The sequence below is a fragment of the Sceloporus occidentalis genome, unplaced genomic scaffold (assembly GCF_023333645.1).
Source record: "Sceloporus occidentalis isolate IW3139 unplaced genomic scaffold, rSceOcc1.0.p SCAF_5, whole genome shotgun sequence".
NCBI lineage: Eukaryota > Metazoa > Chordata > Lepidosauria > Squamata > Phrynosomatidae > Sceloporus > Sceloporus occidentalis.
In genome coordinates, this window is record NW_028316985.1 from 157050609 (window position 1) to 157063996 (window position 13388).

The 13388-nt window shown below is 37.6% G+C and overlaps 1 protein-coding gene across 2 annotated transcripts in view; it reads left to right on the forward strand.

The window, feature by feature from the left end:
* LOC149313024 (protein transport protein Sec24D-like) overlaps positions 1–13388 on the forward strand; it is a 67977-nt gene that overhangs the window by 26496 nt on the left and 28093 nt on the right. For both annotated transcript variants that reach the window (XM_089525888.1, XM_089525889.1), the window contains exons 9-10: positions 8546–8684; positions 12398–12513. In XM_089525888.1, coding sequence (XP_089382014.1) covers positions 8546–8684; positions 12398–12513 — 255 coding nt within the window. The remainder of the gene's footprint in view (positions 1–8545; positions 8685–12397; positions 12514–13388) is intronic.

Here is a 13388-nt window from a genome sequence, read left to right on the forward strand (position 1 = left end):
TTTATTATGAGAGCCAGCATAATGTAGTGGTTTGAACATTAGACTAGGAGTTTGGAGACCAGTGTTCGAATTCCTGCTCAGTCATGGAAACCTACTGGATGATCTTGGCCAACTCACACTGTCAGCTTCAGAGGAAGGCAAACCACCTCTGACTAAATATTCCCAAGAAAACCCTGTGATAGTCCTTAGGGTTGCCATAGGTCAGAAACAACTTGAAGGAACACAGCCAGCAACAAGAATTTTTTTAATGTAAACACAGTTGGCTCTCTGTATCCATAGATTCTGCATACATTGATTCAACCATCCACGGCTTAAAATGTATTTGTTAAAAATACCAAAAAGCAAACCTTGAATTTGCCATTTTATATAAGGGTCACCATTTTAATATGCCATTGTATATAATGGGACTATTATTCATGGATTTCGATATCCATGGATAATCATGGAACCAAACCACAGCACATACCAAGGACTCACTGTAAATAAATAAAATTTAGGAAGGTGCTCAAGTTATGATGGAACTGTGAAGGTGTTCAGGGTGTCGTTAGCAAGATGTTAAACCTTGTTGTGAATTTGGATGCACCAGATAATGGCATACATCTTTTGGACCAGTTCTGGAAATCTAAGTATATGTGACGTTTGAAAAACTCAGGATAGAAATAATTTGATTGTACAAAGAAATTTATAGAAAAATTTGCATTTGCAATATTTTTTATATATGTTGATATTCTTATTATTATTCTTATTCTGGCAGCAAAATATCTTCTCATTTTCCCTACTGTGATAGAGATGATCTGTGGAAAGTACTTGTAGTTCTTTTGAGAGGGCTGTGTGTGTCTTTATGAGAATACGAGATCATTGTTTGACAGGATTTATTTTTAGCAGACCACTGCTTTAGCAACAGGCTATAAAAACAAAAGCTAACCGCTATCTTGCTAGGCCAGGCACACTGCAAGTTGGTTTTGGAGATGGATGAATATTTGCCAAGCTTAGATAAACCAGATGATCTTTGTTTAACATTTAATACTGTTTGCTACTAATATTATATTGGCTAGAGGTAATGTTTGACCATTTAGAAAGCCTAAGCCAGTTCTAAAGAATGTGTATGTGTCTGCAGTGCCTAAAGGAAAATTTTCACATGTCAAGAAGTATACCCCAGCAAATTAAAACATATTATTTTCTTATTACAGTTCTCAAAGTGTGTTTTCGGTATTGGTTACTGGAAGATTAATTAAAGTTAATAAGATGGCTGTAATGAAGCTATGTGTGGTTTTTGCCAAAGTTTTGTACCTAGAACAAATTATGCAGATTAACTAATCTTTGTATATATAAGATCTCATTTTTCTATTAAACAAATTCAAAAAAATATTAAAGTTCAAGGAATATAATGCCAAAAATTGAAGCAGGATGCCAAGGAGTTTAATGACTCATAGTTTAATTCATCTTGTGTTTCTTTAAAATTAACCTGTAGCTAACAGTTTCAATTCTGTATAAGGAAAAAGTTAGCCAAAGATCTAGAGGTTAAGTCCCAAAGTAGAACCATTGAATTAATAGGAAACTGATAAATTGACAGTGGAATCTCTCATGTTCTCATTACTAGACAGGCATCTGATCAAGGTTGCATAGTTTGATTCTTGGTTAACAAAACCTACCCTGTCAGTTTTGTGGTGGAAGGCGAGCAGTGGTGGTACTTGCTGCAGAAAAGGAAGGCTTCTTTCCAAATAGTCACAATCTGCCTGAGTAAAAGTTTGTACAAAATCACAGATATATTGAGTGTTCGGTGTATATGTACCCCTCTAAATGTCAGTAGTACAGATGTCACTTCAGCATTGAGTGAAAGCCATGCAAAGCAAGGCATAATAGGAAAGAAGTAGACACTGTCATAAATTATTTTGATGACCTTTTGGTAACAAAGTTAAAACTGTAGCTCTCATTACAACAGCAATTTACCTATCAGTTCTACATGCAAGCTTGTTAAATCTTCTTCTTCTTTTGCTGTTCCAGCTTAGTGATTGGTCCTGCTCAGTGACATTTTGGAAACCTGTTGTCTTGTAGAATTTTTTGATTATCATCTTGCATTCTAATTTCATGCTCCTGCTTCTATCCTGGTCGCTGACCTTCGCTTAATAAACAGCACAGCTCAAGATCCAAATAACAATCAGCACTTCAAAGCTGGGTAGGAGCTGTATGCATTTTGTCTTGGTAATTCATGAATCCCCAGCTTGGTCTCCATGATCATTAGAATGTGTGGTATTATGCTTTGACTGTCACTGAGCAAGCAATTGTACTGAAGCAAGGGAGGTGCGAGAAACTTCATCTGCATCAAACAACAGAATTACCAAGATGAAATTGTGCCTTTGATGATAAGACAGATATACATGATACTGTGGGAAGAGAAGAACTGAGAATCTAGAAAAATATATTTTGTGTGTTCTTTGCTCATGTAATATCCCATGCATTTACATCATCCAGTTAAACTTCAGTCTTCCTTTATTACTAGACTCATGACTGTGTTAGAATGCATTTCTTGCTTGGATTTAAGAAGATAATGTAGCTGAAGGTTCAGCCCATTATCCTGGACCATTTCCAAGAGCGTTCAATTTATTTTTATTTTTATTTTTAAAAACAATGGTATAAAAACTTTCACATTTTTTGGAGGCTGCAAAGGTTTGTTTGTTTGTTTGTTTGTTTGTTTAGAGGTATTTATGTAAAACAATGCAGCTAAGTCACTTCTGAAGGTGATAGATAGTCCAGGTAGATTTTAATAATAATAATAATAATAATAATAATAATAATAATAATAATATTTATTTACTTATACCCCGCTCTTCAGCCAAAAGGCTATCAGAGCGGCTTACAAATTGTATGTCAGCTATCCTAGCATTGATTTATGGACATCGTAATAAGGCTTAAAATGTTGTTGCTGGCGGTGGAATGTGGCTGTAAACCTTTAGCTTCATTTGTCTACCAAAGTCATCTAGGATTCCTTGGCTTCATTCTAGGGCTTTAATATGAAATGGTATTTGTTTGCCCTTTTGATTTCATGGTATGCTAGTGAGCATTGTACCCCTTGACATCTGTGAATGTATTAACCTGCCAGGCATGTATCTGTTACCTCAAGCAAAAGATGAGGGGAAAAAATAGCATTGGCTTTTTGGGGGTTGGTAGAGAGTGATAATCTTTGTCTTAATAGTGCAGTAATGTTTGCACCAGGACTGGCTAAAGACACCAGTAGAGCAGTTAATGGCACCCACTCTTAAAGGTTACTGTCCTGGTGCGCAGGACTAGTCACCTTATTTTGTTACTCTGGGTGGAAAACCCTATAGGCACTTCTTCCCTTCTTTGACAGTAAGTATTCAATTATAATTAATATAATTTTACAGTCCTTTTATGAAATCCCAAATTAGCTGTCTCAGGTGGATGACTGACTCATCTAATGGTAGATTGTTCCTGGGATATATTTAATAATAGAACGTTTGACTGCTAAGGTGATTTGCATATGAGCCAAAGTCTGTTTTATAAACACACACACAAGTATGATGATGCCAGTCTGGTCAACAGTATGTATCGTCAGATGTTAGAATGCTCTGTTCAGAAGAAGAGGGTTCAGATACCGGTTGAGGGCCACAGGTGTTGTATGTTAGCTAAAGAAACTGTGCCAGAAATAGTTACTGGTGATAAATAAAGCTCATTTCTAAGACCACTTCACTCTTTCTATGCAAAAATGCAAATGGCGCTGATGTGCCTAACAGATAACTGAAAAAAGATTCCCAGTCTATTATAATAATAATAACTTTATTACGGCCATTTGGCCAGCACACCAGTCTATTAATCCAACTAAATAGCCAAATGCTAGTAGGCCATTGTGTGACACATGGATGTGGAGTTAGCATAGTGTAGTAGTTTGAGTCTTGACAAGGACTCTGGGAAACCAGGGTTCAAGTGCCCTATCACACTAGTATAGTGCTATTATTCACCATAAACTGTCATGGCAATGTCCTATTGGGTTCTGGGAACTGCAGTTTTGAGAGGGGCATTGGAGCCTCACTAAAATACATACCCCAGAATTCCACAGGAAATTGCCAATGCAGTTAAAGTATAGTGCAATAGGGTCCCAAATCCCCACTCATTCATAGCAACCCACCAGCTGACCTTGGGCAAGCTGCACTCTGAGTCTCAGAGGAAGACAAAGGCAAACCCCCTCTGAATAAATCTTGCCAAGAAAATCCTGGGCTAGATTCACCTTAGGGTCACTGTAAGTCAGAAATGTCTTGAAGACACACAGCAATGATGGGATGCTTGAACATTAACTGGTATTGAAGGTCACATTTCTTATTCCAATTTTCATTTGTAGACAAAACAGTGTTATTACTGCTGGTTCTGTATATTTCTTAACTGCTCTGTAGCTATCATTACTGTATAGTGTACTGTGCATAGCCAGCATTTTCCAATCTGATTAGATAAATTTAGTCTGTTCCCTTGAGGACAGTAAGATTTTGTTTTTAATTGCTTAAATGAGATTGAAAAGGGCACAGGCCTTTTGCATATATCTCCATAATTTCTCTGAGTGCACAGTGACACCTACAGAGAGTATGAGGCATAAAAAGTGTATGTTACAAAATTTATATTCCCAAACAGGATGAAAGCAATGTGTGTGTTATCTATCTATGTCTATCTATCTATCTATCTATCTATCTATCTATCTATCTAGTTAATTTTAATAAAGCGGGTATGTATAAATCCAGTTCCAGGTAACACATACAGATTATTATTATTAATATTATTATTATTATTAACCTTTATTTATAAAGCACTGTAAATTTACACAGCGCTGTACATACAGTCTTTTTAATTGCACGGTTCCCTGCCCTAAGGCTTACAAACTAAAAAGACATGACACAAAAGGAGAAGGGGAAGGAGTTGATATTGTTTTACTGCAGGTTTATAATCAGTTTTAAAATATCATATGTAGTCTTCAAAAGGAAATTGTTGCCCACAAGTTTAAAATGGAAAGCAAATATTTCATTGTTGTTCTTGGCACCTTCAAGTCCTTTCCAACTTACGACAACCCCAAGGCAAACTTATCATGGGGTGTTTTTTTTTTTTTGGGGGGGGGGGTCCTTTGGAGAAGGTTTCTCATTGCTTTCTTCCGTGTTGCAAGAATGTGCCTTGCCCCAGGTTATCCAGTGAGTTTCTGCAGCTAAGTGGGAATTTGATCCAGGTCTCCAGAGTCCTAGTTCAATGCTCAAACCACTACACTGTGCTGGCTCACAAACAGATCGATAGTTTTATTTTGCTGATAATATTTCTAGGGAGATTGAAAGAAAAATGACTGGTATATAATCCAGAAAGAAATTACATCAGGTGGCATAAAATTTGGCCAAAATCATTATCCTAAATAACTATACCTACTGACTTTAAGGAATGTAGATCTTCTGTGCTTGGAAGAGTTCGTTATTGACCATACTGGTAGGGGGACTCCAATATTTACAGTCCTGAAGTAACTTTTCCAAGCTCTGAATTTATGGTGAATAGGCAAATACAAGAATAAACTTGCTTATGAGAACATAGATTTCTTTTGAAAGTTGTTATTCTTGGGATAACTAGATTATTCCCACAGTGGGTGGCATTTTCATTTTACTGCAGAATGACATGCATGGATTTGTGTATTTAACCTGATTTAAGTAGGTGACATTGTGGCAGCTGTTTATGTAGTAACATTTTGTTTCCAAAATATTGCTTAAAATTATCCTATAATTATACTCCAGTTAGCTTTTCTAAGAAATATGTGAGCGTATCGTTTGGCTGTCTGTGTTCTGATCCAGCTCTGTTGACAACTTTTTTCAAAAAAGCCAAGAAGATCATTATAAACCATTGAATGTACGACTGTTTAAAACCAGATGGAGTAACTTTTGAGAACTTGCTCTTTTCTGTGGCATAGGAAGGAAGGGAGAGGAAAAATGTCCAGTTCTAATTTGTTAACGCAACAATTTGTCATTTTTTTCTATATTTGTCTATCTGGTAATATTTTAAATACCAGCAAGGAAATAAATATATCTTCAGTTTCCTAAACTCAACTAATGACTTTTATTACCTATCTTTAATGTGAGCTTGCTGGTTTCTGGAGACAATTTTAAGAAGATACTGTATATTTCTTTCAATTTCCTTTTTCACTGTAACATGTTCACTGACATTTATTTTCTGCAGCAAATCAGACTGTTAGCAACAAAGGAGTGGAAATAGCATGTGTGAATAAATAAATGACATCTGGCATTTTCTTCAGTATTAGAAATGTTGTAAAATAAATCTACAGCATTCTAAATATTTGAACATGTTTGAGGGGTGCCCCCCAAACCACCCTTAAAACCAAGCAGTGCCACCAACATAGGGATTTTCAAGGTGCTGGAAAGCAGAGTGATAAATGAAGCATCTAGCCCTTTCCCAGGCTGTGTCTGCACTGTAGAAATAATCCAGTTTGACACCACTTTAACTGCCATGGCTCGATGCTATGGAATCCTGGGATTTGTAGTTTCTTGTGGTACCAAAGCTCTCTGACAGAGAAGGCTAAATGTCTCACAAAGTGACACTTCCCAGAATTCCATAATAATGAGCCACGACAACTAAAGTGGCATCAGACTGGATAATATCTGCAGTGCGGATTCAGCCTCAGAAGCAGGGTGCTGTGCAACAAGGAGCAGAGACACAACCCTACAGGGGTTACAGCATCTGCCTGTTGGAAAGTGTCTGGCTGCTAGGAGAGGGCTGGATGCTTCTTCATTCACTGCTTCATTCCCCATAGCAATCCCTACGTTGTTGACACTGCTTGGCTTCTGAGGTGGGTTTTGGGGGGTCACATTGGGAGACATAGCTACAGTGATGGGAGTCTATCATTATAGCTATGTATCCTAATGCAGAATCTCAACTAATGTTTTTTTTTTTAATGTAAGATGGTGTGTTCTGTCAAGGTTGCTTGCATTTTGGATATATTCCAACCAAAATTAAGGAGGTACAGTACAGTAATAGGCATTTAACTGGAAGTAATTCTAATTGGCAGTGCAGGGGCTTATTAGGACCTAAATATTTCAAAGGCACCAGCTCCAGTCTAATCTTGGAAGCTAAACAGGGTCATCCCTGGTTGTACTTGGATAGGAGAGCACCAACAGATACCAGGTGCTGTGGGCTATATTTCAGAGGAAGGAACTGGCAACCCCCTCCAACTATTGTTTGCCTTTAAAAAAAAAAAACCTATGTAATTCATGGGGTTGCCATAAGTCAACAGGAGACTATGAAGGTACATAGACATTGGGGAACTTCCTTTCCAGGAAGTGCACATAAAATGTATATGCTTAGAAAACCCGTGGAGGGGGTGGGGCATGCGCTCGGCAAGAAGGGGAATTGCAATGGCTGCCAACCAATGGGATGTAGATTACAGGCCCTGGCAGCCCCTGCACTCTGGCTCACTCCCCCCAGAGGGAAGGCCCCTTCCCAGCCCCGAGGCAAAGGTAGGCCAGGGGGCGGTAGCGAAAGAAGGTGGTAAGGAGGGAGGGAATGGAAAGGAGCATGGGGGGGGGGGAAGCAGGTGGGGGAGCCAGCAACCTCATGAATAATCAAAACCATAAGATCCAAAGCCACAAATTCAGAGGGATATATAATACTTACCCTTCAGCCATTTCTTAGTAAATGACTATCAAAGATGGATTTGCCATCCATGGAGAGGCATCTTTCAGGAGTGCTTTAGTTGTATTTATGCATGACAGGGGATTGGACTAAGTGGCCCTTGTGTTCCCTTCCAACTCTGTGTTTCTGTGACTCACATAATGTTTGTGTGATCCCAAGAATGAAGAGGCAAGCTGCTGATAACTTTTAAAGGGATATGTTTATTTTCAAAGAAATTTAATCTGCATATGGATTGATTTCTGCTTTTTTTTTTTTTTTTTTTTTGCTTCAAAGGTAACCCATTTAAAAAAAAAACACTTTTCAAAATAGTAACGAATTCACATTGCAAAACATCGTGGTTGATGAATTTTCATATGTATTTGAAGAAAAATCTTTTAAAAAACCTTTTCTGTATAGAAGGAAGTAATTCACATACTGTATGTGCAGTTTTTCAAAAAAAGAAGAAATATATTAAAACTATGTTTATCTAGTGAAAGAAATCATATTCTTTTAAATACTGTGAAAGACTAGAAAGTATTTAACGTGTACTCTTCCATGTTAGGCAAAGCATTTTCAAGAATAGACTATGCATGTTCATTTTTTTTTAAAATGTAACACATATTCTTGATGACACTGTATAATTTCAATGGAGTTTATTTCCAAATAAGTACTATCACTGATTTATGCTACACAATTATGTCTGATTATCAGTATTACTCTTTATTTACAGTAAATATGATCCTGCCTAATTATTACTGACCTGGGTTGTACCTACTAATTATGCCCAGTGCTTCATGAAATTCTAAGTACAGAATTGTCAAAATGCTTTGTTGATGCCATGATTGCTTTAATATACATCACTTTTTTATATAAACAACAACCTTTGTAGACACCAATTTATGTGGTCAACCATGGTGAAACTGGGCCTATCCGATGCAACCGTTGCAAAGCCTATATGTGCCCCTACATGCAGTTCATTGAGGGGGGAAGAAAATACCAGTGTGGATTTTGCAGCTGTGTAAATGATGGTAAGTAGTATCTGCATGCCACATTTTTTTCATTTTGAAACTACAGAGAAATCAACCCCCCCCCCCCCCAAACAAATGCAAAACCATTTTGGTTATCTTCAAAACATGTATAACTTCAGAAGTAATCCCATTCTAAATGTGTTGAAGTAGCAGTGGTTTATACACATAGGCCCAAATCAGGACTTGAGATTACACATGTCAGGTGCTTTAGCCCCACCTCTAGCTATTGATACTTTACTTGTGTTCTTTTATACTTCTTAAATGATACCATGGTTCGCTTCATTACAAACACTATGTGTTAAGAGCGTTGCAACAGAACCTGAAAATGGATCACCTGGCGATTTTAGGAGAGGTTCCCAGTAAAAGTTATGAGGCTACTTCTGTGATTTCTGTTGTGATTTAATGAATAGTGAAGAGTGAGGGAAAGTAAGATGTTTAGGAATCATGATAATCCTCAGAATGACCCCTAGAAAAGGTCCCCCCTAAAATTGAGATTAAGAAGTTTCAATTCTGTAAAACACTTCTTTACCCTCTTTGCCATAGACTCTTAGCATCACTGTGTACAAATTTACAAAGAAAATTCCAACTTATTTCTGTTCATAATTCTCAGAAAGACATCCTGCTGTGTTCCTTGAAACTTTCTCCCAGATAAATGAGATTGGGATTGTATCCTGATCTAAGGACCAGCATCTTGCCAAAACTACGTGAATGGAGCTTTTTATTAAATATTTGACTTCTTATGAACTGAGGTGCTGACTGACTCATTTCATCAGGAATTGTTTTTTGAGATGATCTTTATGTTCTTTTATGAAGACATCTGATTTTGGTGTAGACTGCTAACATTCCTTATGTCAACTTGTATCAGATAGATTCACTCATTCATTTGGTCTAGGAGGCCCAAGGCAGTATTTCTTAAATGGGCTTAACTGAAAAAAGGACAAAATAGCACAGCTGCTATTTTTTGTAGGCTTAAAGATGCAACAACTTTCCCAGTGAGAAATGTTTTCATTCAAAAAGGGCTCGCTCCAAGTGGAATGGAAAAAGAAACTGTCATGTTGATGTGTGGAATAAACACAGAGAATAAAAAACATTGGCGATCAGCTTTTACCTGGCTTTCCTAAGAAGTACATATAAATTTACACTGGAGGGATGGTCAAAACGTTCAAAGAACATATAACTGAATCCTTTGCTGAGATCAATGCTGCAAAAGAATGCAGCTGCTGAAATTAGTGTGTTGGTGAACTTGCTTTGGGTTTTGGTCTGACCTAAAAGTGTTGAACCTGTGTTTGAAATCAGTTCAGAACCTTGGGAAAGGTTCTTTAAGGTTTGAACTAAATGCTGGAGTGAATTAACCACTGCACTTTCATAGGACTCAGCAGACACTAATACTATACTTGTGGCAAAGATTTCTGTCTTACCAGCAATTTAATTCAAGCACAGAGGTGCTTAAAGAAACCTGTGCCATAATATAGCTTGATGATACATTCCATGAAATTATTTTCAGAGGAGGCTGAAAGTATGCTTCAGCTGGAAAATAATTGTTTTGACCACTTGGAAAAGAGAAAATATTTAAGTCATCACCTCCTTTCTATGACAGAAGACTTTAATGGTTAAATCAACCATTAATTTTATTTCGACAGGAGTTGCTTTGAAAGGGAGATGCCATGCCATATTTGTCCAAGTGCAATTGCATGTGACTCATGAGTTGCTGAGCTTCTGGCTGGCTCCCAAGACTTTGCCAGAATGAGCCTTTCGAGACGTTTGTATCTAGTTGGATTTCCTCAGCTGGATCAAAGTGGCACAGAGCTTTCCCTAATACAGTAATCTTTTCAACTCTGAAACATGAACCTTAAAAGACTTATGCCAACTCTTGTTTGTCTCAAAGCCTAATCTGTAGAATGAAATATAAAAAGCCGTCAGCTGCATGGGCTGTTACTCAGCCTGAAGTTCTCACAAATGCCCACTATTTGCATAATGGTGTACTGCCAAGCTATTATTTACACCCATACTGAAAATTCAATAGAATGGCTTGCACTTCGACAGTGCCCTTTCATCTGTGTTTGCTTGTACACTGTAATTAAAGCTTCAACAACCCATCACAAGCAGAAGAATTAAGAGGAAATTGCCCAGTCTTGCTGAACAGACATAGCTGTATTAGTCTGGAATATCAGTATGTAAAAAGATCTTGTAGCATCTTTGAGACTAACTGAAAAAGAAGTTGTAGCGTAAGCTTTCATAAAGTTGGCCTATGAAAGCTTATGGTTCAACTTCTTTTGCATGGTTAGTCTCAAAGATGCTACAAGATCCCTTTGCATATTGACAACAGTGAATTTAGGAGAATAAAAAGACCTATAAGGTGGTGGGCTTACATCTGGGACTCTCAGTGAAAATGATAGTACAAACTTGTATTGGGATGGAGGAAAGAGAAGGACTACAGCATGTTGAAAAGGTACATAGTGAGATATAAGGTACTGAACTGCCTCATACTTGCCCTAAGATTGCAGAAAGTGGGGAAAGACACTCTGACCTTTGCAACTATTTTAAAAGACTGCCTGTGTGCATGGCATGGGCTGTATCTAAGCTGCAGGCTTTTGGCAACATCTCAATGTGTATATTATATTTTGATATGATGGGGGCTTGGCAAACATTCCCATTAATAATAGTAATAATAATAATAAATAATATTTATTTATAGCCCACCTCTCCCCAGAGGATCAGGGTGGGTTACAATCAATTAGGTTTGGATGGTAGGAAATTTTGGTGCTTGGTTGCACTACCTTGGCTAATATAGGCCTGTTACAGACTGCCAAAATAAAGCTGCTTCAGGTCTCTTTGGAGGTATGCTGTTTAAATGATGCATGCATCCTAAGAATCCAGAAGCTTCACCAAAGCTGCACTCCAGTGCTTAGGAATGGAGTGTGGCTTTGGTACGACCTCCGGACTCGTAGGACCCATGCATCATTTAAACAGCATACCTCCAAAGAGACCCGAAGCAGCTTTATTTTGGCAGTCTGTAACAGGCCATAGAATATTAACAGATATTGCAAAATATTGACTTTACATTAGGAAACCTCTATGGCAAATCTGCACTTGTTTAACCTAAAATATAATTATAGCACGGCATGATGTGTTGTTTAGCAAATGTGTGCCAGACAGTGAGCAGGATCATCCTTGGTGTTTATCATATAACATCACAAACTGTAATCACAGAACTTGTTACAGTGTCTCATGTATGCTCAATAATATTGCACTTATAAAGAGTTGTGAATATATTAAATCACATTATTTCTGTGAGTTCTATTCTATCTGGGATTAGATTGGATTTAAGACAAAAATACCAAAATAATTTGGGACAAGGTATGTGAATGTAGACATACATAGTAAGGATTGAGTGATCTTAGCCGGAATCCCAAATGTATATTACAAACAGTTTATTTCTTATTGCTAGCAGAGGTAAATTAAAATTAATGTCGTGTGTGTGTGTGTGTGTGTGTGTGTGTGTGTGTGTGTGTATAGAGAGAGAGAGAGATTAAAGGGTTAGGAGTAGGAGTACTATTTTGTTCATATAAACAAATTCTTGCAGTGCTCTTATTTTAATATAAAATCTGTTGGAATTGCTAGACATTAGTATACCTATGAAGCAAGAGTTTCTATTTTTTCATCTGTGTTGAACAAAATGGGAGAAATCAGCTTTCCTGTTTTTGTTTCTTCAGTCCCTCCTTTCTATTTTCAACATCTGGACCATGTTGGCAGAAGAATAGACCACTATGAAAGGCCAGAATTATCTCTAGGATCATATGAATACATTGCTACTTTAGATTATTGCAAGGTAAGTCTCTTCCACATAGAAAAAAAGGTTTGTAAAATATGTAGTAAATCAGAGAGTCCATTATGTTTGTAAAATCTCAATAAAAACGAAGGCATGAATGTGTTATAAAATCTGCAGAAGGGGGAACTTTGCAGGTGTAATTTGCTGTTTATTAGGGAATGGTTGCTCATTGTTTTATTAAGCTTACTACCATGTAAGTGTGCTGAGCACTACAGCCTCAGTAATTTGTTTAAAGCTGCAATCAATGCCAAATTTAAACTGCTGTATTTCATATAGTTGGTAACCCATTTAGGGGATCATCCAATCAAAATTAAACATGGTAAATTATATTGTTTTTAATGGCTGTTAGGCAAGGTTAGAGAACTGCTTTTGGAGGGTGGCAGGTTCTTGGAAGAGACAGCAGTGGCAGCCCACCTGCCAAATCCCTTCCATAGAGGACAGAGCTCTGTGTGCCCCATGATCTGTTCTTCACCCTTAAATTATCTCTTTCCTCTCTGCAGTGGAGCACATTGCTCTGCCATCAGTTGCCTGTCCACTTTTCTTCTGTACATTATGGTGTGAGGGTGGGCCTTCCATCTTGTCTTTTGCTACAGGCAGCAAAACATCTTGGGCAAGCCATGTTCTGAACTGCAACACAGTTCATTGTCCCAATCCAGAAACTGCTGGTGAAAAAACTGTGTGGGCATAGGGCTTACTCTACTACTAGAGCTGTTATTTTAATGGAGGGAATAAGCTGTTGTCTGGAACAACACACAGCAGCAGTACAGTAGTGACAGTATACAGTAGGAGGTTGTCATTTTCAAAAGAGAAAAGCTCCTGAGCAATACAGAAACCAAAGAATCAGATTTCTGTCTCAAAAGAGACTTTTTATACCC